At 42.2% G+C, this 26,747-nt stretch overlaps 2 protein-coding genes across 6 annotated transcripts in view; both read left to right on the forward strand.

Moving 5' to 3' along the window:
• CASR (calcium sensing receptor) overlaps window positions 1-12,013 on the forward strand; it is a 78,169-nt gene extending 66,156 nt beyond the window's left edge. For 3 of the 4 annotated variants that reach the window (XM_012476238.2, XM_012476239.2, XM_012476237.2), the window contains exons 5-7: window positions 2,283-2,513; window positions 7,642-7,765; window positions 9,220-12,013. In XM_012476238.2, the coding sequence (XP_012331661.2) occupies window positions 2,283-2,513; window positions 7,642-7,765; window positions 9,220-10,724 (1,860 nt within the window). In that variant the 3' untranslated portion in view covers window positions 10,725-12,013. The remainder of the gene's footprint in view (window positions 1-2,282; window positions 2,514-7,641; window positions 7,766-9,219) is intronic. The other variant, XM_012476240.2, reaches the window with a different exon arrangement.
• LOC105733677 (large ribosomal subunit protein P1-like) lies at window positions 368-1,064 on the forward strand. Of its 2 annotated transcripts, XM_064374694.1 has the most exons (2): window positions 368-736; window positions 812-1,064. In XM_064374694.1, exons 1-2 carry the CDS (start codon window positions 672-674, stop codon window positions 1,008-1,010), a joined length of 264 nt encoding a protein of 87 aa, XP_064230764.1. In that variant the 5' UTR covers window positions 368-671; the 3' UTR covers window positions 1,011-1,064. The 2 variants fall into 2 exon arrangements, with proteins under 2 accessions (XP_064230764.1, XP_064230763.1); XM_064374693.1 differs by having other exon boundaries at window positions 368-1,064.
• Window positions 12,014-26,747: the final 14,734 nt, after the last annotated feature.

Below are 26,747 nucleotides of genomic sequence, written 5' to 3' on the forward strand. Positions count from 1 at the left end.
GTCCTTTGCCAGCCAAAATATTTACTATGCCTCAAGCCTGCATTGATTATTTCAGCCCTTTTTAATTTCTATCTCCTCTGAATTTCTCTGTAGTTAGAGATGATAGCCCATAAGTTAGCAGTTAACTATATTTTATCTTGCACTGTTTACTGCTTCATCGAATATTTATGTCTTGTATTTTATCTCCTATTCTATATGAAAACTCCATGAAGATGGGATGACCATGTCTTGTAGTTCTGCAGCCCAGTTCAGAACAGACAGTGGATATCCTCTAAATATTTCCTGGTTGATTGATTCCTGTAGTATAAAAACCCAGTCTTATATTTATCATGAGTTTTTTAATGAATACTTACAAACTTTAAGAAAATAATTTTTTATTGTTTCTCCTTTTAAGTTAGAATGGCTCAGTCTGCGTGTTTGTCATGCACATCAGATTAATGTAGGCTCAGAAAGGCCTACTAATGTCATCCATTAGATGGACCCAGCCCAAACTTTGTCCCACTGTCAGATTAGACATTGGATTTTAGGTACCTTAAAAACATGATGACCTTTCCTCAGCTGCCACCAAGGTACTCAGTCCTTCCGAGGAAGCTAAGGCCGCGTTGGGGTGAGGCCCTGACTTCATCCGGTGACATCCGGCAGCACCAGCCCCAGACTCACCCGCCCACGCCATGACTTCCAAGCTCACCTGCATCTACTTGGCCCTCATTCTGCACAACGATGAGGTGACTGTCACAGAGGATAAGATCAATGCCCTCATTAAAGCAGCCGGTATAAATGTTGAACCTTTTCGGCCTGGCTTGTTTGCAAAGGCCCTGGCTAACGTTAACGTTGGAAGCCTCATCTGCAATGTAGGGGCTGATGGACCTGCTCCAGCAGCTGGTGCTGCACCAGCAGGAGTTCCTGCCCCCTCCACTGCTACTGCTCCAGCTGAGGAGAAGAAAGTGAAAGCAAAGAAAGAAGAATCCGAGCAGTCTGATGATGACATGAGCTTTGATCTTTTTAACTAAACCTCTTTTATATAATGTGTTTAATAAAAAGCTGAACTTAAAAAAAAAAAAAGATAAATGGCCGGGCACAGTGACTCATGCCTCTAATTCCAGTACTTTGGGAGGCTGAGGCAGGAGGGTCGCTTGAGCCCAGGAGTTCGAGACCAGCCTAGGCAACATAGTGAGGCCCTGCCTCTACAAAAAAACAAACAAAAAATATAGCTCAGAATGGGAAAGTGCTGGAGACTCAGGAGGTACAGTGGAAGCTGTGTCCTACACTCACAGGCTAGACCCTGCCCTACTCTCACATGGTGCCACAGTGACACAAGGCTGGCCCCACATGAGAGATAAGTGGCTGAGCACCCACTGCCCCCTCTTGACTGATGTCAGGAGCATGCGAGGAAGCAGAGGCAGGAGCCCAATGATGCTGCAGTAGAGTATAGCAATTAAGAATGCAGGCTTATGACCCTGGACGGGATACTTAAGTTTTCTGTGCCTCAGTTTCTCCAGCAATAAAATCAGCTTAATACTATTTGTTATGAGGATTCGATTAAATAATGAATATAAAGTACTTAGGGTTGTGCCTCAACGGTAGTCAAGTGACTGATACCTAAACTGTTTAAATGCTACCATGTGATATGTGTTAGTAATTATCATGATGACTTTTTCGTGCAAAGGCTTTGCAACATGTAAAACCTCATAAAAATTCAAGGATTTGCCATGGCTCTGACAACAATAATAGCCAGGGCTTCACCCACAGCTTCATCTCTTTCTTCCTTCCACTCCTACTAAGGGTTTGTGCGCCCTGTGAATTTTTAGCAGCAAAGCGCTTCCACAGCAGCAGGACCATAGGGAAAGAAAGTGCCGAGAAGAGCTCTCAGCCATTTCTCCTCCCCTTCCTCAAAGCCCAGCTCAGAAGATACCAGGGATGGGATCCAGATTATAAATCCCGCCCCTCCTGGGGCACCACCAGGTGATGGCACACCTGCAGAATCTTTGACCTGGCCAGTTGCCAGGTGAAATGTCTCCCATTCCTTTCCTTATCTTTGAGAAGGTGCTTCCTACCCTAATTACAATTGAATAATAATTAAAGCCCGTGGCTTACCGGGGCTGCTGCTAATACATGCAAGTACTTTGGGGTGAATTAGAAAAAGCTGCCTCTTCCTCAAGTCACATTCCTCCCACTTCATTGGAGCAAGATAGTTTACCGTTCTTATGCAGGGCACAGACGACCTTATTGGTCGTATGTGGCAGTCGTGTGGCTTGTACTCATTCATCTCTGCTCCTCTTTAGGTCCTGAAGCACCTACGGCACCTCAACTTTACCAACAATATGGGGGAGCAGGTGACCTTTGATGAGTGTGGTGACCTGGTAGGGAACTATTCCATCATCAACTGGCACCTCTCCCCAGAGGATGGCTCCATCATGTTTAAGGAAGTTGGGTATTACAACGTCTATGCCAAGAAGGGAGAAAGACTCTTCATCAATGAGGAGAAAATCCTGTGGAGTGGGTTCTCCAGGGAGGTAGGTCAGAAAAGATGCCTCCACTAGGGGCAGGAAACTGTGCTGGGCTTTGGGAGGGCTTTTGGCTTCCCCACTGGACTTCTAAAATAAAGAGTCCACTTCCCTGAACCCTCTGGCCTATGCAATCTTGGGGCTCCCTGTGAAATACATAGCGTTTAGTGTAAAGAGAAGAATCCCCAGAACCTGAGCCCCATGCCTTCCTACAGCATTGAAACAGTTTCATTTTTCACACATATGACTCTCTAGCTAGTCATAAAGTTTCCTTGGCTAAAACTTTCCCTAACCAGAGCAACATAAACAAATGTAAACATTGGTCAAGTCAGTGGCTCTCAACTGAGCCAAGGGAAGGGGAGACAAGTTTTAGAGTGGAGGGGACTGCTCTTGGGTTGTCACAATGACGAAGAAGTGTTAACAGCCTTCAGCACTTGGGATCCAGGGATACTAAGTGTCCAGCATGTGTGGCACAATCTTACATGACAAAGAATTGCCCCCACCCCAATGGCCAGTAACAGCCATTGAGAGACACTGGGGCCCGAAATGGAGCTGGATGTTTTCAACTGAGTCATTTGGTGTTGTCACTACCCTTCCTGGCCTGAACAGTTCACACAGAGATAGTTCGCTGTCATCCAGATAGCCCAGGGCTGACCTGTAAACCAAAAGGACAATTTATTCTCCTCCTCTAGGAGACCCGTAACAAAGAAGAGGATGCTAGTGTCCCTGAGTATCACTGCATCTAGAAGCCTGTTAATAACCAGAAGCCCATCCCTCAATCAATATGACTTCTCTGAAGAAAGAGAAATGTGATACACTGGAATGATGACCATTCGATGATGGTTGTGTCCTAGAATATAGCAGGCTGCTGAGAACCCAGGTCCTCTGTAGAACACCGACCCCACACAGGGCATCCTCTTACCTCTCCCAAGAAGCCTGGATAAGACCCACCACCTTTCTATTTGCATTTGCCTTTTTATTATTACCTTAGAACATCTTGGGCCACTTTTATTTTTTGAGACAGGGTCTCACTCTGTTGCCTAGGCTAGAGTGCAGTGGCTTGATCTCAACTCACTGCAGCCTACACCTCCCAGGTTCAAGCAATTCTCCCACCTCAGCCTCCCGAGTAGTTGGGATTACAGGCGCACCACTATGCCTGGCTAATTTTTCTATATTTAGTAGAGACGGAGTTTCACCATGTTGGCCAGGCTGGTCCCGAACTCCTGACCTCAGGTGATCTACCCTCCTCGGCCTCCTAAAGTGCTGGGATTACAGGTTGTGAACCACCACACCCGGCCGTCTTGGGCCACTTTTTAGAACATAACCAAAGATTCAACTTCATCTTCTTACCAAATGCTTCTTAGGTTGACGGGTTTCTGATGAGATGCTACAATTTCACTGTTACCCAATATGCAGGACGGGTTACCCCTGGGAAGGTCTCCTATAGACAGTGAATCTCATCTACAGTCTGCAGTTTTTAATAACTTCCACCTCAGAGGGTGGATTCTCAATTATAAACATGTCATGACATTTTCCAGATGGAGATTTGGGGTTCCAGATGTCTGTCCACTAATTTTACCTTTGTCTAACTTATGACACATTTTCACTGACCAAAGTCTAAATTGATCAGCTATACTGCCACCTGTTTAACCCTGTTGGATCATCCAGGTTATCTTTCACCCCCATTAATGCATAGAATTGAATTCTGTAATGGTGCAAGCCTCCCCTCCACTCCAGCAGGGAACTATTTCCTGTACAGTTCTCCATAACCCTAATGTCCTCTCCCAGGCTATGTACATCATGGGCTTAAACATCGATAAACAAATAACACAGGGACTTCTCATAAATTCAATCACTGATGTTCTTGGAATAGTTGACAGAGTTATAAGTTAAATCCAATTTTTTCTTAGAAACATTACCTCAACCCTAGCACGCAGTAGATACTCAAAAAGTCTTAGAATCTAGTCTGTTATTTTCTGTACTTTTTGTGGAAATGACGACAAGAATACCATCTATATTTAACTATATATTATATATTAATGACTACTCAGATTCAAGATGACATTTTCCAGCCTTCTTTTCTACTAAGTGTGGCCCTATGACTAAATCCTGGAGAATGGGATGTAAGTGGCAGTGTTGTGGGATGGCTTCTGGGAACCTTCTTTAAGAAAGCACTTGCAAGTATCCTTTGCTCTCTTCTTCATCCCTTCCTCTGTCTTGCCTCATGGAAACCAAGTGCCTCTATTAAGGACCATGAGGCAAAGACAAACGTGTCAGAACCACCAGGTAGAAAGAGTATAGGTGTCCAACATTGTGGAGGGCTGTATCACTCTGGACCATGTCCCTAGACATTTATACAAGAGAGAAATATAGTTCAGTCTTGTTGGAGTTGTTATTTTCAGATTTTTGGCACTCTCAGCCTACCAGAAACCAAGAAGGAAAGCTACTAAACTCATTTTGTGATGATAATATAATCTTGATACCAGAAACATGTACAATAGCACAAGCAAAGACAATTATAGGACAATATTGTTTATATATGTAGATGCTCAAGTCCTAAGTAAAACATCAGCAAACATAGACCAGCAATGTATAAAATAATATCAGATCCTAGAATACTTAGCAGTGAATGTACAGGAATGTAATGATAGGCAAACATTACAAAGTTCATAAATGTAGCTTATTACATTAGCAGAATAAAAGATCAAAGTCCTACAATGTCAGTAGACACAGGGAAAGTATCCATTAACATTCAACACCCTCTCAGGTTAAAAACAAAAATTTCATTAATCTACGAGTAGAAGGGAATCTCGCTTTACCTTGACAGAGGATACAGCAACTATAATTTTTTTTGCATTTTATTTCTTTTAAGTTCTGGGGTACATGTGCAGGATGTGCAGATTCGTTACATAGGTAAATGTGTGCCATGGTGGTTTGCTACACCTACCAACCCATCATCTGGGTATTAAGCCCAGCATGCACTAGTTCTTTTCCCTAATGCTTTCCATCCCCCGCCCTTCCCTGACAGGCCCCAGTGAATGTTTTTCCCCACCCTGTGTCCATGTGTTCCTGTTGTTCAACTCCCACTTAGAATTGGGAACATGGGGTGTTTGGTTTTCTGTTCCTGCAAAATGTAACTCATAACATAAAGACAAAAACCACATGATTATCTCAATAGATACAGAAGAAACTGTCAATAAAATTCAACATCCCTTCATGTTAAAAACTCTCAATAAACTAGGTATTGAAGGAACACACTTCAAAATAATAAGAGCCATTTATGACAAACCCACAGCCAATATCATACTGAATAGGCAAAAACTGGAAGCATTCTCCTTGAAAACTGGCACAAGACAAGGATGCCTGTCTCACCACTCTTATTCAACATAGTATTGGAAGTTCTGGCCAGGGAAATCAGGCAAGAGAAAGAAATAAAGGATATTCAAATGGGAAGAGAGGAAGCAACCATTATTCTTTAATGGGGAAAATTTAGAAGCATTCCTAGTGTGGCTTTGGGAAACAGGGCTCATAGTTTTCATTCAGTGATCAAATGGGTTGGCAACTGAAGAAAGATTGAGAGCACATCTCTGAGGATACCTTGTCACCATAATTGAAGATGCTGATGTAAGTTGTCCTTTTCCTTCCCCGCCCCTTCCCATCCCTGGGTCATAAGAGTCTTTGCAATCATCAGGTCCAACATTGCCTTTCCATTTCTCATTCCTTAAAGATAATGTTAATTATCTTCTACTGAAGTTTTCTAAAACTCCTGTGTCAAGTCTGTCATATCTGCTAGAAATAATGACAGTTATTTTACTGCTTTGCATGTTTGTAAGACATCTTACAAAGTGGTAGGTAGAGGGGAGACTCATTAAATAGACATTATGGAAATAGTAAGAGCCCCACTATGTATTAAGCATTACTCCAGGTTTTGTACCTGGGGTTACAAAAATGAGTGAGAAGTGCTCTCTACCTTTAAGATATATATATCTGTTGCAAGATGGACTTCATTCTTATATTTATTGTCTTTGAAACATATAGATTGTTAGATAGTAAATAACTAATAAATTTCGAGAATAAATACTCAATTAGCTGGTGCAATGAAAGAATGAGAGAACTAAGACTTCTGAAATGGTGAAACAATGATAAAATTGGACAAAACTGACAAAAACCACTGAAGAACCTGAAAGTTAACCAAAAGCACACAGCAAAGGTGAAGGGTTTTTGTTTGTTTGTTTTTAAGAAAAACTGATGAAATTCTGGTAAGAACACTGGTAGTCTGTGGCATTTTAGCCCGGGCCGGCTCTTCAGTTGTTTCTAATAATTTGGTTGTTCTTTTGGGTTTTCTTTGTGGCAACTATATTATCTGCAAATAATTACAGTTTTATTTGGTCCCTTTCAAAATGTATGCACTTATTTTTCTTGTCTGATTCCACTAGCTAGGACCCCCAATGCGGAGTTAAAGAGTAGTGGTGATAGTGGACATCCTTGTTTTAAAGGGAAATGCATTTACTATTTTCTCTATACAGATGATGTTTACTGTAAGAGGTTTTTGGTACCCCTTTTTGAGTTAAAGATATTTCTTCCCACTCCTTTTTTACTACACTTTTATCAATAGCTTGTGTTGAATTTCATGAAGTGCTTTTTATTTATCTGTTGATGATCATATGACGTTTTTCTCCATTAATTTGTTAATTCAGTGAATAATACTTATAGATTTTTCTAATATTAGATTTTTTTGCATTCCTGGGCATAAACCCAACACAGTCATGATGCATTTTCTTTCTTATGTCCCTTGAGTCTGTTGGCTAGTGTTTTAGGATTTTTCATTCTGTTTTCAAGTAGTAGAAAGTAGTGGTGCTCTTCCCAGATCATCATAGAATCCCATGAGTGTGTGTGTATGTATGTGTGCATGCACATGTGTGTGTGGGCCTGTACACACTTGCCCATAGGCATCTGTCCCTTTCACAGATATCAGAACCAAGGACTTCTGGACCTCCCTTTGCCTGGAATGGGCCCAGCGTCTGTCACACTGATTCTTGTGCCCCAACTCCTCCCTCTTAAATGTTTTGAAGAGGCTGTAGGGCTGCCCCTGACCCTATAGCTCCAGCCACTCACTTTTGTGCTGTCGGTCCTCCAGGTGCCCTTCTCCAACTGCAGCCGAGACTGCCTGGCAGGGACCAGGAAAGGGATCATTGAGGGGGAGCCCACCTGCTGCTTTGAGTGTGTGGAGTGCCCTGATGGGGAGTACAGCGACGAGACAGGTAAAAGAACCCCTCTTAGGCACTGTGCAGGGCTTGGTCCACTTTGGAGGCCTGGGGTTAGTGAAGCCCATGGAAGGGCTGGGCTGAGATGGTGTTTTGCACAGTTTCTCATTTAACAAGAGTATGTCTGAGCATCACAAAATGTTGGGCATGGAAGTGCAATAGAAAAAGAATGTTAAATGTTCTTTTAATACCATAAAAGCTAACAACACCTATTATACATCTTTCTTTTACTTTATACTGCTGGCCAATATGTTTCCTTCTTGTTAGAGCTTGTGGCCCTGAATGGACAAAGTTCTGTCTGCTCCAGGCTCCAGAGTTAATAGGCCATGATAGATTGCCTGCTGGGTGCCTGGCACTGAATTTGCTGTCTGTCTTATGTTTTTCCTGTGCTTCAGGTTATTTTTAGGTGGGAATAATAATTAAACCTATCCTATAGAGTTTGAATAATTAAACAAATTAATATTGGTAATACATATGGTAAATTCCAGATCAATATTTGTTAAATAAAACTTTGGAATATTAGAAGTACTCTATAAATATTAACTATAGTTGATATTATTATCTCATTTTATCCTCACCCCAATAATGGGGTTATTGCTGCTTCCATTTTACAAATTAGGAAATTGAGGCTCTGAGAGGTTAAGAAGTGACCAAAGTCACATCACTAGTAAGTAGCATGGCCAGGATTCCATCCAGATCTCTAACTGCAAAACCCATGCTCCTTTCACTGCCCAAAACTGCACACTGCCTGGGAGTTAGCAGAGACTTAGTAAACAGTTGTCAATTGAATGAGTTTGCAGCCTCCCTCATGGAAAGCTGTGGGTGTGGAGTGAGGAAAGCACAGGTCATGTGTGTGGGATACTCTGCCTTAATCTAAAAGGAAGTCTGCTCTGGCATGTCTACAGAGACCATCCATATATCCAGAATAAATCAGTCTCCCTGTGAGATGTCGGATATGTTCATTTGCTTCACTAGAGTAGCCAGTTTACTGCCCACATGTATCCCATACCACCATGTTATAAACCTCAAATAGTACACAATCATATTTAAATAAATAAATAAATGAGGCTGAGCTTGAATCATTCTGTGAAGAGTTGATGCTAGACCTCTGGTGTGCAAGGCAGCCACCTGTCCAGCAAGGTCGATCATTCCCTGCTATAAACCATCAGCACGTAGTGTTAAAGGAAGCAAAGCCCCCACCCATGTCGTGTGCAAAGGGAAAACAAACTGACAATAGAATAATCAGAGTTACATGAAATTAACCATGTTATTAAACATGTCAGGGTTCAGCATATTTTTTGATAATGTAAGAATCAAAATGATTTCATCAAAGTGAAGAAAATATGTAGTGACCACATCCAGTAACCTACGTATTCCCACCACCACATGCACACTCAGACGTTTTAGTCTATGCCTCACAGTAACTCACTCTTCACCGGGACATTTTACAGATGCCAGTGCCTGTAACAAGTGCCCAGATGACTTCTGGTCCAATGAGAACCACACCTCCTGCATTGCCAAGGAGATTGAGTTTCTGTCGTGGACGGAGCCATTTGGGATCGCACTCACCCTCTTTGCCGTGCTGGGCATTTTCCTAACAGCCTTTGTGCTGGGTGTGTTCATCAAATTCCGCAACACACCCATTGTCAAGGCCACCAACCGCGAGCTCTCCTACCTCCTCCTCTTCTCCCTGCTCTGCTGCTTCTCCAGCTCCCTGTTCTTCATCGGGGAGCCCCAGGACTGGACGTGCCGCCTGCGCCAGCCAGCCTTTGGCATCAGCTTCGTGCTCTGCATCTCATGCATCCTGGTGAAAACCAACCGCGTCCTCCTGGTATTTGAGGCCAAGATCCCCACCAGCTTCCACCGCAAGTGGTGGGGGCTCAACCTGCAGTTCCTACTGGTTTTCCTCTGCACCTTCATGCAGATCGTCATCTGTGTGATCTGGCTCTACACTGCACCCCCATCAAGCTACCGCAACCACGAGCTAGAGGATGAGATCATCTTCATCACGTGCCACGAGGGCTCACTCATGGCACTGGGCTTCCTGATCGGCTACACCTGCCTGCTGGCTGCCATCTGCTTCTTCTTCGCCTTCAAGTCCCGGAAGCTGCCAGAGAACTTCAATGAAGCCAAGTTCATCACCTTCAGCATGCTCATCTTCTTCATCGTCTGGATCTCTTTCATTCCAGCCTACGCCAGCACCTATGGCAAGTTTGTCTCTGCCGTGGAGGTGATTGCCATCCTGGCAGCCAGCTTTGGCTTGCTGGCATGTATCTTCTTCAACAAGATCTACATCATTCTCTTCAAGCCATCCCGCAACACCATCGAGGAGGTGCGTTGCAGCACCGCGGCTCACGCTTTCAAGGTGGCTGCCCGGGCCACGCTCCGCCGCAGCAACGTCTCCCGCAAGCGGTCCAGCAGCCTTGGGGGCTCCACTGGATCCACCCCCTCCTCCTCCATCAGCAGCAAGAGCAACAGTGAAGACCCATTCCCACAGCCCGAGAGGCAGAAGCAGCAGCAGCCGCTGGCCCTAACCCAGCAGGAGCAGCAGCAGCAGCCCCTGACCCTCCAACAGCAGCAGCAATCGCAGCAGCAGCCCAGATGCAAGCAGAAGGTCATCTTCGGCAGCGGCACGGTCACCTTCTCACTGAGCTTCGATGAGCCTCAGAAGAACGCCATGGCCCACAGGAATTCTACGCACCAGAACTCCCTGGAGGCCCAGAAAAGCAGTGATACACTGACCCGACACCAGGCATTACTCCCGCTGCAGTGTGGGGAAACAGACGCAGATCTGACCGTCCAGGAAACAGGTCTGCAAGGGCCTGTGGGTGGAGACCACCGGCCAGAGGTGGAGGACCCTGAAGAGTTGTCCCCAGCACTTGTAGTGTCCAGTTCACAGAGCTTTGTCATCAGTGGTGGAGGTAGCACTGTCACAGAAAACGTACTGCATTCATAAAATGGAAGGAGAAGGCTGGTCTAGGGAGAATGCAGTTAGGTTTCTTGGGGTCCCAGGGATGAGGAATCACCCCCAGACTCCTTTCCTCTGAGGAAGAAGGGCATTTGACACATCAAATGCCTGAATTTAGTCACATCATTTTCAATGACAGTGAATTGACCAATGTTCCCTTTAAAACCGAAAAAAAAAAGAGCCTTGTGTTTCTGTGGTTGCATTTATCAAAGCATTGAGATCTCCATGGTCAGATTTTCTGTTTACCCACATCTAATATCTCTTCCTCTGTTCTGTCCCACCCAACAGCTCAGAGATGAAACCATGGCTTTAAACTACCCTCCAGAGTGTGTAGACTGATGGGACATCAAATTTGCCACCTCCAGAGCTGAGAATCTGAAGGACAGTATGTCACCAGTCCTACCCAATACCCTGACAACCGACTGAACTTTAAATGTTCACATCATAAGAAGAATGCGTCTCCTATTTATGAAAACCATGTGCTATTTGGTCTCCTGCCTGTTGCTGCTATTGTATAGTATCCAGAAAGGTTGTGCCCTTCCTATACCACATGTCTGATTCTGTCCAGGACATGATAGTGATGCCATGTTTAGATTCCAGGATCACAAGAATCACCTCAAATTGTTGGGAAGGAACTGCATAAACCAATGAGCTGTATCTGTAATTAACATTCCTATATGTAGCTTTATCCTTAGGAAAATGCTTCTTTTGTAATAGTCCATGGACAATATAAACTGAAAAATGTCAGTCGGGTTTATATAAGGCAGTATTATTGAGCTCTAGTTCTCCACGCCACCATTCTCACTCCCATAAGCTGAGCCTTATATGAGCCCCTTCAGGGTCTCAAGGGTCCAGAAGTCTCTCCCATCCCTACCCCTAAGAATTCCGGAAGCCAGATCCACCCTGTCCCTGTGCAGAGTAAGCTCCCAATTATTGGCTTACTAATAGCTACTAGGGTAAGAAAGCATGGTTCCAAGAGAGCCATCCCCAAATGTCAGAGCTATGTTCTCTCCAGCAGTGGCGTTAATACTGCTTGTCACCCAGGCTCCGGAGCCAGAGAGACAGACCAGGGTTCAAGCCCTGGCTTGGTCACTTGCAAGCTGGGTGACTGTAGGCAGGGAACCTTAACCTCTCTAAGCTCCAGCTTCTTCGTCTCTAAAATGAGGCTAATAATCATTCTTCCCCCTCAGAGCTCTTATGTGGATTAAATGAGATGACGTATGTAAAGTACTTTAGCCTGGTGCCTAGCACACAATAAGCATTCAATAAATATTAGTTAGTATTATTACTGATGTCGTAATGATTATTTTTTCACTTATTTCAAATACAAAACAAAACGTACATATTAAGCGTTCGAATTATACTGACTAACCCACTGATCACAATCACTTTCTCTGTAATAAGTCCAAGAGCTCTGGGGCCCAACACATGGGGTCAGCCCTAGAAACACTGGCTTATGGTGAGGAAGCCAGAAAGCTGGTTAGCCCCTCAGGAGGCCTGATGCCTTGTCTCTGCAGTGTCAGGGCCTGGGCCTCCAGTATTCAGTGAAGACCATCACAGTCTGGGGGGAGTTTCTCAGAACACTCTCAATGCTACTCTTAAGCTGAGGCCAAATCATTGCAATTAAATCTCCTCAAGCCTCAAACTTTACAGCTCTTGGTGATTTCTTTCCCTGACCACTTTCCTCCAAAAAGGTGCCTTTCAGTGATTTTTAGAGCAAATTGGTTGACTTGATAGTTGTTAAGATTATGATGAAAAACCATTAGAGGGCACCCCGTGTGGGAGTGGGACTGTGAGCAGAAGATAATGACTCAGGACAACCCCAGTGAGGTGACCTCTCCCCACCCAGGAAGGGCGCCGGCCCCCACCCAGCCTGTGCCCCCTGCAGTCACGCCTCTAAGCAAAGCACAGAGCTGGGTGGGGATTTATATTTAACATTTTACTTGGTCTTTAAAAAAATGCTGAAAATGTGATGGTTTCAAAACAGCCATGCGGTAACAGCCTCAACAGAATGTCACATACTTCTCCCTCCAGAGTCTGACTTCAACGTCCACCTCACCCAAGGAGCTTAAGGAGGAAAACACAGATTTACAGTGAGCTTTCATTTTACCAAGTGCTTGCAAACGAAGAAGTCTCTCCCAATAGTATTGTCAGAAAGGCAGATAGAGCAGCACTGTCCCAATTTATACGTAGCAGGGGCAACTCAGCACAAAATTAGGGGTGTGAAATATGAACTTTCATTATTTTTCAACAACAACTTAATTTCTATCTCAAATTTTCATCCAGCCTAGTGACAGAAACTTCATCTTAGACAAATCACAGTTTTCACAGTAACTAACTTCAGTGTTTTCTGAACCAACTTAGATGTTTGGGGATTGATTCAGAGGTTGTTCCTTCTCCCAGGAGAGTGTTTGCAGTGTTGGAGTGGGGCTCCTCAGCCATCAGCAGCTCCCTCATGACACTGCTGAGCGCAATCTTACCTGGCCCTCACCGGTGCGCTCTAAGGCATCGCATCCTCATCTGGTCCCATGATGGGATTTGTGGTGGTTTTCACTCATGCCTCACTGTCCTAACCAGTCAGTCCCTGTGGGACCTGCTAGCTCTTGCAGCTACCGCCATGCTCTTCCCTGGGGCCCAGGAATCACTGGCACCCTCACTGCCACGTCTGCTTGACTGCTGTCTCCCCAGGACAGTACAGAGAGCTTATAGAGGCTAACAAAGCTTCCAGGATACCAGAGAAGAAATAGGGTATGTATCTCCAAACCCGAATGGACTTCGCAGTGGGCAGAATAATGGTCACCCAAAGATGCCCACTTCCTTATCTCTAGAACCTATGATGATGTTGTCACATGGCAAGGGTGAATTAAAGTACAGTGGAATTAAGATTGCTAATCAGCTGACCTTGAGATAGGAAGACTGTCCCAAATTATCCAGGTGAACCCAGTAGAATCACAAGGGCCCTCAAACGTGGAAGAAGCAGAAGAGTCAGTGTGAGAGCGATACAGTATGAGAAAGACACCACTGGCCACTGCTGCCTTTGCATAGGGAAGTGGGCATGAGCTGAGGAAGGCAGGCTGCTTCTAGAAGCTGGCAAATAAATGCCAGGAAACCAATTCTCTCCCAAAATGTCCAGAAAGGAATGCAGCCCTGCCAACACCTTAATTTTAGCCCAGTGACATCCTTGTAGGACTTTTGACCTCCAGATCTGTAGACAATATGTTTGTGTTGTTTTAAGCCACAAAGTTTGTAGTAGATTGTTTCAGCAGCAACAGAAAACAACTACATTTGTATTGTCATCTCCTTCTCTGAGTTTTGGCAGCCAGGGCCTGTCTCAGAGATCTCTTCCTACTCTCACTGTGGTCCTCTTCCCTCCACCTGGCTCACTCGTTCTCCTCTAATATTCTATTCCTCCACATCTTCTTGGGAAAGTATAAACCTCATATTCTAGTCTTTCCCAGCTTTGGCTATAGACAACTCACAGCCATGTTGTCTCATTCTATTATCTGTCAGTAGGAGAAACCTGAAAATGGTAGCTTCAGCAAACTAGTGTTTGCTTTTCTCTTGAATGAAGGAAGTCATGAGGTAAATATATGATCACCTTTTAATTACTTTTAACAATATTTCTTAGGGTTTGTTAACAATTGGAGACATTATATAGTTTAAAAGATATTCACTCAAATGAAAGTGTCCTAAAAGATTTTAAGAATTTAGGTTGGAACTTTAGAGGTAACAATCAGCATGTAACATCAATACCCTGAAGGTCCCTATGATTGTCACAAGTTGTATAATTGCATTAATTTTGATTTTGGGGAAGTTGGGCCTGTCCTATCTCTATCTCCATCTCCAAAAGTCACATCTCAGGGCAATGTTGTCTGTCATTTTGTTCTGGCTGAAGTCATGTAGCCGTGGGCTGGCTCTGCCCAGCCAGAATTTCCCTTTGCTCATCTGCTGTATTTGAAATCATTAGTGTTAGAAGAACAATGGGACATCATAAGGGGTACTGGCTAGTCACCAGAGGAGATGGCCCTCATCTGTCTGAGCCTGAGTAGTCATTGTAAGAGTCCACTGGAGACAAGACCCCCCCCCCCCCGACAAAGGTGGGTGGAATTGGGGTAGGTGAGAAGAAGTTGCTGTAGTGAGATCACAGCCTCTGGGAGATGCTGGTTTTCCTGGCCCAGATCATGGAAAAAATATCAAGACTTGGATGACAACTTTGAGTGAACTTTGTTATTATGCAAGGAGTGAAGCAAGGGTCAAGGATACAACAAGCACAGGATAGAACCTGTCACAGGAGTAAAGGTGCATTTCAAGGATCCAAAGAAGAGTCTTAGTCTTGAGAGGAACAGCTCAGTAAGTGGTATGAGAAATGGAGAACTGCTAGATGAAGTCCAAGAGGACAGGAAGCTGGGCAGAAACAGCATGAAGGTGCAGCTGGGAACTAGAGGGACAACTGTGATCCCAGCACCGAGTGGGGCTAGGGGACCTTCTCCTCTGTTGGGAATAACCACCACATCCATCTCCTCCCCTGACCCCTGGACAACAGTGGAAGACACTTGGAGTGGAGACAAGCAGGGGTACCCATTTAAATCAACAGCTGAGGCCAGATGCAGGGGCTCATGCCTATAATCCCAGCACTTTGGGAGGCTGAGGTGGGAGGCTCACTTGAGCCCCAAGAGTTGAAGACCAGCTTGGGCAACATGGCAAAACCCCATCTCTACAAACAATTTTAAAAACATACCCACACACAGCTGGACATGGTGGCATGTGCCTGTAGTGCCAGATACTCAGGAGGCTGAGGTGGGAGGATCTGCTTGAGCCTGGGAGGCGAAGGCTGCAGTGAACTGTGATTGCACCACTGCACTCCAACCTGGGTGACAGAGCAAACCCTATCAAAAAAAAAAAAAAAAAAGAGCTGTATTAGAAGATAGGGTGAGAGAACAATAGAGATACAGCACTAGGTCCCTGCCTCTAAAATGTGGGCATGTGGATAACTGGATAGCACAGGAAGCTAGAACCAATTAAAGCAGCAAATTCTGCAACTGAAGTCCCAGCACATGGAGGGCAGATATTTTTAAGTTTAGTGAAAATAGGTAAGAGATGAAAGCCCAATAATAACCCTTGGGGTCATTACAGGATTTATCCCTCACAAAGGCATCGGGAAATGTTTTTGGAAGAATGTGATGGTCTTCCTTGATATCAACCCAAAGATGTGGTTATTGTCCAAAATGTCCTAATTTTCTTTAAATGTTCTGTTTCTATCTAACCTCTCATTATAAATGAGAAACTTATATATTATAAATATACACTCATTATAAATGAAAATTGCTTGGTAGTGAACTAATGGATGATTATTCCTGCTTCTTTAGGATTTTCTAAATTTTTCCCAAGTTTTGTACATTAAGCAGAAAATTATAACAGGTAAATAAAGAATTTAAAATAAACATGCAAACAAATTTTAAACAGGTAAGCATATCGATAGGAATCACCATGTTGGGTCTGTCACCCCTCCTCCAAATTTTTCCAGAGCTCTAATTAGCTCCCAAGACTTTCATGGGACTTTTAAGTTTCTGAGCAGGCTGAGAACATGGAATAGTGGAAAGGAATGGGATTCTAGGCAGTGTAACAGATATGTTACATATCTTTGGATGAGGCACTTAAGCTTTCTTTGTCTCAGTTTCCACTATGAATAGTACATAGGCCATGCATGGTAGCTCAGCACTTTAGAAAGCCAAGGTGGGTGGATCATTTGAGGTCAGGAGTTCGAGACCAGTCTGGGCAACATGGTGAAACCCCATCTCTACAAAAAATGCAAAAAAATTGCTGAGCGTGGTGGCATGCACCTATAATCCCAGCTACTTGGAGGCTGAGGTGGAAGGCTCCCTTGAGCCCAGGAGGCAGAGGTTGCAGTGAAGCAAGGTATAGCCACTACACTCCAGCCTGGGCAACTGAGCCAGACCTTGTCTCAAAAACAGAAAAGTAGATAGACTATTACCTGCCATAATTACCAACTACGATTGTTTCCCAAATAAAATAAGTGATGTGAAATTATCCACTTCAGGAGTATGGGCAAAATATAAATAATTATTAAAACCATGAGTAACTGAAGTTTAGAGGGTTTGCTTTTGAAATCTTAGGAAGTAACATGGAATGCAATGATTTCTTCTGTCAGGTTTCTTATTTGGAGGCAATAAAATTCACTATAATTGGTTCAAGCAGAAAGGTATTTGTTATATGGTATTAGGAAGCTCATAACATTTTGGGAGGCCCAGTGATCCAAATTTAGTTGTTATACAATAAGGAACAATTTACTCAGGAGAAATACCTGATCCCTCTATGGCAGTGTTCTGGCAAAAGCTTCATAACCTCCCCTGCCTACCACTTAGCACGAAGACACGGAGAACCAGACACTGGAACCTTCACAGCAGCTGGAGGAACCAAATCCCTCTGCCTGTGCTTAGAAATGTAAACTTTCCAAGTCTCACACCAGCCACATGAGAGCGCTGGCTGTCAGCGAGTCTGGAAATGTAGCATTTGCTTCCCAGCCTCTATGGTGGAGGAAGACCTGCTAGAAGGTGGTCAGAGCAGCTACTGAAAAAGCCCATCTGCAGTGTCCATCATCCCAAAACAAAGATTTTTAAGATCAAACATAACATGAAAAACATACCCTCTTAAGAAAAATATAGGCAAAATATAATTTATTTTCATTTGCACAGCTGTGGTAGATCCACAAGACTCTGTGCTGGAGACTGAGCTACACCTGGCATTTTACCATGAGGGAGAGCCTGCTGGCGGAAGACGTGGAGAGAGAGCAGGAGCGTGCACTGCAGGGGAGGGTGGCAACCAGTGTGTTTTCTTATGAACCCATTAGTAATATATGTATTTTTAAATAGTATGCATTATGTTTGTGTGTGTGTCGGTGTTGTATGGTAGCCACACCTGACAGCAATAAGTTAACAAGAAATGAGGGTTCCCACATGGCGGTTGCTGCGGGGAGGGTGTTAAGTGGAAATGCTATGTGATGTGAACTGCATGCTTTTTACAAGAGGTTGAGGTTCTCCCATCCAGTCCGCCACCACTGGACTGCCCTGTATGCAAGTCCTCGTCAATAAAAAAAACCCTATGCCCGGCCAGGCACGGTGGCTCACGCCTGTAAGCCCAGCACTTTGGGAGGCCGAGGCGGGTGGATCACGAGGTCAAGAGATCGAGACCATCCTGGTCAACATGGTGAAACCCCGTCTCTACTAAAAATACAAAAAAATTAGCTGGGCATGGTGGTGCGTGCCTGTAATCCCAGCTACTCGGGAGGCTGAGGCAGGAGAATTGCCTGAACCCAGGAGGCAGAGGTTGCGGTGAGCCGAGATCGCGCCATTGCACTCCAGCCTGGGTAACAAGAGCGAAACTCCGTCTCAAAAAAAAAAAAAAAAAAAAACCCTATGCCTCCTTTGCTGGCTCCAGATCTCTTCTTCAGCCTCTTGAACCTGGTGCCATCCCTACTGAAGTTAATACGGCTCCAGTACAACAAGTGTCTATTTAATAGCCTGGAGAAAAATGCATAATCATTTAATAGTGATTATGTCTTGGTGTTAGAATTATTCGTGATTTGTATTTTCTTTGTAATATTTTTCTGTTTTTTTTTTCCTTAATTTCTTTCCATGAGCATAATGTATCATAAAACAAGAAAAATCTGTTTCTTTCTGTGGGTGGTCAGACAGGATAATATTATGGTCATGTTTTTGGTTTGTTCATTTGTTTAAGTTTTTATTTCGACATAATTTCAAACTTACAGAAAATTTACCAAAGTAAAAGTCGTGCAAAGAACACTTGAATCCCCACTACCCAGATCCACTCACCGTGTACATTTTAGCCCATTTGCTTTGTCCTTTGTATCATGGTCATTTAACAAAATGCGATGCACATGAAGTATTTATGGATGAAACCATATGATGTCTGGGGTTTACCTTAAAATATTAGAATGGGGAGGAAAAAATGAATTAGGGAGAAAGGTAAGACAGGAAGAGCAGAAAGTTATGGTCATTGAAGCTGGGCCACAGGTAGAGGAAGGTTCATTTTTCTATTTCCCTCTATTTTTTGAGTTTTAAATTTTTTCCATAATAAAAAATGTTAAAAAGTAGTGGAAGGACAAAAAGTACTGTTAGTCAAAAAAAATCACTCAAAAGAATTTCATTGATTTGACTGACACAATTAGTCACAAGAAAAGTTTGTTAAGCACTCACAAAAAAAAACAAAAAACAAAACAAAAAAAAACCTGAAGGTCTGCCAGACAGCTAGAATTGTAGTTGAAAAGCAAAAAATTTAAAATCAAATTAAGACCTGTACAACGAAGTTAAAAAGTAATTCTTTGGACTATATCAGAAAGGCCTTCCTGGAGCTTGATGAAAAACAAGTCCTCTGGATCTTCTAACATTTCATCCATTTATGATCTTATCCTTAGATGAACCAACTCTTGGCTGGTTCACATTTTTTATTGTCTTCTGGCAAAATGTTAAAAATATCTTAACAGATCCTTCTTGGCCTTTGTGCCAGGAATTTCTCTTTTATGTACAGCCCCAAATAAATAATCCAACAAGCAGCAAAGTTAATTAGTACCAACGTGTTCAGGCTAAAAGAGAACCTGTCTGGGCCATATTGAGGGGAGGCCTGTACCCAGGGAGCATTGGCAGCCGCTGAGGTCCCGTGAGAAAAACAGGATCCAGAGCCCAACACCCAGGCTAAGGAAATCATGCTATAATTCCATGTCGAGGAGCCCACAGACATTAGCTATGTAAACATGTGGACTATGTCAAAACACAATCAAGTTCTAGAAACAATGCTTAGTGAAGAACAGGACACAGAATAGAATGACCACACAGGATAACATGAATACAGTTTCACTGAAAAGCAGAGTGAGGGAACAGGATGGAGGAAATAGAGTTTATTGTTCATTTGTTTTTCTTTCATAAAGTTATATAACTTTGCTGTAAAAAGGAAGGAGAGCAGGAAAGAGGGAAAAACAAAAAAAGGGAGGATGGAAGCAAGCCTTATCTGAGATCTGAGATATTTTAACTGTGATTTAAGGGCTAATAAAGCTAAGATTCTAGGAGACAGGAGATTAAAGGAAGTCACTTTCTGGCTCTTGAGGTAAATCCAGCAGAATTCTTAATTGGATAGACTATGGAGAGTGCTAATTCATTTCCCACACCTTGGGCCGATATTAAGTGACCTGTGATAAGGTGGAAGACAAAACATTCAAAGAATAAGCTTAGCATCACTTTGGTTATGCAACCAAATACAAAACAGACAAAATGTCATTAGCATTGCTCATGTATCCTCTTTTGGTGTCTCATCATCCTCCCCCACCTCCCACTATGCTAATGAAGGCCCCAGACATCTCTAACCTGGACTATCACAACTGTCACAATCTTACTGAGCAAGCAAGGCCCTTGGGATAGAATCCTAAAGGAACTTCATTTCTGTCTCCCACTCTCCATCTAATTCTGCTCTGTGAGTCTAGCTGTCCTGCCCCTAAATGAAAAACTTGATTATGACTATAATTATGACTATTATGATTATGATAACTCTTAGGAAATACAAGGTACTAATCAGTAATTAAAATGCACAATTTCATGTGATAGTTAAAACTCTGAACACAGTTTCATTTGGGCCTCCTCCCCTTCCTCAGCTCAGGTCTCCTGCGGATGAACAAGTCTGTAATCAGAGAAGAGGGTGTGGTTAGCCATTTCCCACTTTACCCCATTTGTGCCATGCCCTTTCGTCTGTGCACACATGGTTAACCCCTCCAAAACTGGGGCACAGGGAGGAAGAAAAGTACGTTGTATCTGACTCTTTTGCTTGTGGGTACTCTCGTGTTCTTTGGAGCCTTCTTCCATTGCTGGAGACCTGTCTCCTCCAGGTTCCTTAATGGAGTGACATACTCTCCTCACCTGGAAGCATCCTCCTTCTGTTTGCCTCTCCAGGCAGCCCTCTTGACCAGGACCTAAGAATACGCAGAAGAATAAATTCCTATTGCCCTGGGGTTCTTTTCCAAGTAGCAAGGCCACCAGATAGAATAAATGACTAAATGCAGATACACAGAAATACTCCGTTTATTTCCCCTGACACAGCCACTTTCATGGAAGATTCAACACAGCTGAAATGCCCAAAATGTTCTTGAGTTCACAGGTGTGAATAATAATGGGGACAAAGACTCTTTCCTTTGACCAAAACTTTAGTCGATCTCCTCTGAGTGCCTCCTTGTAACTAGGCTCAACTTTGGGCTTCCCTCCCTGTCCTTACTGAAGCTAGTGTGAGCAAAAATCCTATTAAGTCAGGTTAGGGAAAATCCCCCACTCTAGGTATCTGACCACCTTCAATATCTTATCACCCAGGCCTGCCTGCAGCAAGAATCCTAACAAGTCAGTTTAGCCAGACACCCTTTATTCTTGATGTTTCCTCTTAGCCATTTTCCACCCACTGTCACCACCCTACTCCTCAGTTACAAATCCACACTTGCTGTGGTTGGGGTCAGAGTTAAATCTGATTGACAAGACCCTGTTGCAGTGGCCCCTACACCTATTGCCACGGCTCCCTCCAGTAAAATCTGCCTGACCATCTTAACTAGTGCTTGGGCAATTTTTTTAAAAAACTGTTATTTCCAATTCAAAATCATGTGTTCAAGATCACTTCCTTGGTCCCAAGCCTCCTCCCAAACTCCTTCCAGACATTCCCCAAAGGTAGGAGCTGTGGCTTTTTTCATTATAATATCCTTAAGGAGTCAGCCTCATCATCAGGACACCCGACAGTAGAGATTTCAAAGTTCAACCGAACCCCTTGATACATTTGGTTTTGACTCTATTTTCTTGGCTCAACTCCCTGCTCTGTTACATATTCAAGATTCTGTAGCTTCTTCCTTCCTATCTTATCTGACTCCCCCAACAAGTCATCTAAAACTACTAATGTAAAACATTTCACTTCTATTAACTAAAACCTCATAGTTTACCCTTCATAATACACTAGATTTCCTACTTGATCAACAATAGTCAATGATTTTCATTTGCCACTTCAGAAAAACCCCACCAACATTAATGAGACACATTCTATTGCATTTAATGACACATCAATGAGTGTGATCTGGAAAAAATATTTATTTGAACCAGAAACAAAAAAATTCTTTGCGACATTGGCAGTCATAGAAATTATCATAACAAGAGTCAACACCCACAGGGCCTTGTGGACTTTGAATGGATCTAAGACCACAGCAGAGACTAGCCTTTTAGTAAAAGGTTAAGTCTTAATACCACATGCCTTTGGACGTCGATGGCCTGATCCTTTTGGATTTGATTTGAGCAAATAACCCACAAAAGATGTGTATGCCTCTCCTACGTTTTTGGATTCTTTCATTGTACCTTGAAGAGACAAAAGAAAGCAAGTAAAATTCAGGATGTCAAGTTGAAGTTAATAATAACATTCAAGAGAGAGATCCAAGATGGCTGATCACTAGCAGCTCGGGCTCGTAGTTCCCAGTGAAAGCGCAGAGAACAAGAGGACGCCACACTTTCAGACGAATATTTGTTGCTCACGGACCAGGAGATTCCCAGCAGAGGAGCCCCACATGTCGCCAGGGCAACTCTTGTGGCCGGCGCGGCGGTTTTGCTGGTGCCTTAGCGCGCCAGTTTTTGGTGCAGAGTCTGGAGATTCCCGGGCAGAAAAGCACCATCAATCTCAACACCGCTATTTTGGCCGGCACAGTGGATTGCTCAGATTTCGGCGCTGGGAATCAACAAGTTGGATGTCTGCTCAGAGACCTAGTTAGAAAGTCGGTAATTACAAAGACAACAGACGGATAAATATATAATGAAGGGAAGAAATCAGTGTAAAAAGGCAGAGAATACTCAAAATCAGAGCACCTCTCCCTCTACAGGGGATCGCAATTCCTCATCAGTAACGGAACAAGGCTTAATAGATTACGAGTGTGTTCCGTTTTTTTTTTTACAGAAGCAGGTTTCAAAACGTGGGTGATAAGAAACTTCTGTGAATTAAAAGAACTTGTTCTAACCCAATGCAAAGAAACTAAGAACCTTGAAAAAAGGTTTGACGAAATGTTAACGAGAATGGACAATTTACAGAGGAATATAAGTGAATTGATGGAGCTGAAAAACACAACACGAGAACTTCACGAAGCATGCACAAGTTTAAACAGTCGAATTGATCAAGTAGAAGAAAGGATATCAGAAGTCGAGAACCAGCTCAGTGAAATGAAACGAGAAGACAAGATTGGAGAAAAAAGGATGAAAAGGAATGAGCAAAGTCTCCAGGAAATATGGGACTATGTGAAAAGACTTAATTTACGTTTGATAGGTGTACCTGAATGTGATGAAGAGAATGAATCCAAGTTGGAAAATACTCTTCAGGATATCATTCAGGAAAACGTTCCCAACCTGGCTTGGAAAATACTCTTCAGGATATCATTCAGGAAAACGTTCCCAACCTGGCAAGGCAGGGTAATATTCAACCCCAGGTAATACAGAGAACACCACAAAGATATTCTTCAAGAAGACCAACCCCAAGGCACATAATTGCCAGATTTATTAGGGTTGAAATGAAGGAGAAAATACTAATGGCAGCCAGAGAGAAACGTCAGGTTACCCATAAAGGGAAACCTATCAGACTTACAGCAGATCTCTCAGCAGAAACCCTACAAGCCAGAAAAGAGTGGGGACCAATATTTAACATCCTTAAAGAAAAGAACTTTCAACCCAGAATTTCATATCCAGCCAAACTAAGCTTTATAATCGAAGGAAAAATTAAATCCTTTGTGAACAAACAAGTACTTAGAGAGTTCACCACCACCACGCCTGCTTTACAAGAGCTTCTGAAAGAAGCACTATACATATAAAGGAACAACCAATATCAGCCTTTCCAAAAATATATCAAAAAGAAAAGAACATTAACACAACGAAAAATTTACACTAACTAATGGGCAAAACAGCCAGCTAGCATCAAATGCCAGTATTAAAGTTATATATATTCTAATCGGATAAAAAGCCAAAACCCACTGGTATGCTGCATCCAGACCCATCTCACATGCAACGATACACAAAGACTCAAAACAAAGAGAAGGAGGAAGATTTATTAACCAATCAGAGAGTAAAAATAAACAAATAAATAAAAAGCAGGAGATGCAATTCTCGCCTCTGATAAAGTAGACTTTAAAGCAACAAAGATCAAAAGAGGCAAAGAAGGACATTACATAATGGCAAAAGGATCAATGTAACAAGAAGAGCTAACGATTTTATAGATCAACGAGACAGAAAATTAACAAGGACATCCAGGACTTGAACTCAGACCCGGAACAAGTAAACTCAATAAACATTTATAGAACTCTCCACTTCAAATACATAAAACATACATTACCATTTCACACCTATTCCATAAGTGACTACATAATTGGAAGTAAATCAGTCCTCAGTAATCGCATAGCATTTCATAGGTTTAAATGAAATATTGGTTGGCTGCTCGTTTGTTATTTTCTTCCCTTATTCCTTCCTGTTTACATCAAGTATAATTATTGGTATAAAAGAGGTTTTCAATACCCATTACTAAAATGCATTCTAGCCTGGGCAAGAAAGCAATACTCCCATTCTCTCTCTCTCTTTCTCTTCTTTTTTCCTCTTCTTTGTTCTTTTTCTTTCTTTCTATCTTTCTTTCAAAAATAATAATAATAATAATAATAACATTCAAGTGATTTGAATTCTCTCATTATAGTCAAAGAAAACACTCACCCTCCTTAACAAAACTAGCAGGTAAAATGATCTGACTTCATATATATCAGATACACAAATTAGCACTATCCTGCAGAAAGAAATTGTGCATCTACCTGAGTATAAGAATGTCATTCTGTAATAAAATCCCTTTAATCCCTCTTCTATTAAACTGTCTTGAACAGGGTCCAATATAGGATCACCTTTTACCAAATTCCAGTGCAAAACAAACAAACATCTAAGGTGGCAGTGTACTAACGGATTCTTGCAGGTAACTCACAGTACAATCTTTTTGAGGTCACTTATTGTGGTAGGCAGAATAAGGGCCCCTAAATATATCTATGTCCTAATCCCTGGATCCTGTAAATATGTTATGTGGCAAAGGGGAATTAGGTTGCATATGGAATTATGATGGCTAATCAGATGACCTTGAGATATGAAGAGTATCCAGGTGGACTGGATCACAAGGGTCCTTATAAGTGGAAGAGGGAGGCAGGAGAGTCCGGGTCAGAGTCAGAGAGAGATTTGAAGATGGTGGAAGTGACAAGAAGCCAAGGAACACAGGTGCCCTCTGAAAGCTAGAAAAAGCAAAAAGCAGATTTTCCCTTAGACTTTCCAGAAAGAAATGTCAGTACCTTTAACCTAGTGAGATGCATTTTGGACTTCCAACCTCCAGAACTAAAAGGTAACAAATTTGCGTTGTTATAAGCCACTAATTTGTAGTAGTTTGTTACAACAGCAATAGAACAGACACCATCACACTTGTTCTTTCTGGGCCTCAGTTTTCTAATGTGTCCACTGAGGAAGGCAGGGGTGGTTCTGCTCTGACATTCTATAGTTGCGAGTATTCCTGAATCAAGAAAGAATCAAGTCTTTGTCAGATCACAAAGATTTTTTGGGTTCAAACCGCTGCAACTTCTCAAAACTTTCACATGGTTCTAGGAATTGGTTATCATAAAATTAATTTGACAATATGCTCTTAGGATTAAATGACACTACAGAGAAAAATTAGACAAATCCAAAATAACTGAAATTCTATAGGACAACTGTTCTGGTCTCTTCAAAAGGTCAATATCATCATATCTATCTATCTAGTTAGATAGATACACACATACACATACATATATGGCATTTCTATTCTATAAGTCTAAAGAGACATAGCAACAAAATGTAATTATAACATTTAAATTAGAGAAAAATTTGGGAAATGTGAATTTGAACTGATTTTTAGATGAAATTGAGGAAGTATTGTTAGTTTTCCTGAGGTGATAATGTGGTTATGTAGCAAAATGTCCTTATATTTAGGGGATGCATGACAAGTAGTTTTGAGGTAACTGGTCACAATATCTGCAACTCAATTTTAAATGTTTTATACAAAAAAATAGACATAGATATATATTAAAATATATGGCAAGATGTTCATAATTATTTAATCTGAGTGGTGGTATAGAGGTGTTTGCTGCACTGTTTCTGAATGTTTAGAAATTTTGTAACAAAAAGTTAGGTGATTTGTTTTTTAAAATGGTTTACAAATGTTTGTTAAACTTTTGCTCAGAAACTTTACATTTTGGCTTCAAGATGCTCTCTGTGAATAGAACTTTCTAAAACTATTTGTAACAACTCAGATTTGTGGCAAGATAACTACCACCTTATGTAAAATAGTTCAGATAAGTTTCCAGTCAAAAAGCTCATGGGAAAAAAAAAGTGATGTTCTTCTATGAATCAGTGGGAAATTACTGCCCTCTAATTGAAGAAAGCCTCACTTGGTGGAATGGGGATTTTTGGTCTCAGCAGGTCAAAGATTTTCATTTCTTGATTTTGCCAACAGAAGGGATAAAAGTGAAACTCTGAATATGATAAATAGAAAATTATTGCCAAGTAAAAGAAGGCAGGCACAAAAATTATTCCTAAACCCCAACATCCTACAACTAGTAGCAGGAGGAAACTGCAAGAAATTTGTGCTTCTAAGTTTGACTAAGGTCCCAGACCTGTGCCAGCCATTTCCTACTGACATACAAGAGAACATTAGAGAAAAAATTAAGCAGCGTATCATTCTAGTAAGCCCAGAGACAAGAAAAGGATTAGCTAGAGATAGAATGAAAAATACTTTTATGTAGTTTGACTTTTTGACTTAAAAAATATGACTGGTCAATACTGATTTCTATTTATATGAAAATAACACTTAACATAAATAAATTAAATATTAAGTATTAAAATAATAATAAACATTTTTATTAAAATATTTAATGTTTTT

Source organism: Aotus nancymaae, unplaced genomic scaffold (genome assembly GCF_030222135.1).
Source record: "Aotus nancymaae isolate 86718 unplaced genomic scaffold, 86718_ANA_hifiasm-v0.15.2.pri h1tg000011l, whole genome shotgun sequence".
NCBI lineage: Eukaryota > Metazoa > Chordata > Mammalia > Primates > Aotidae > Aotus > Aotus nancymaae.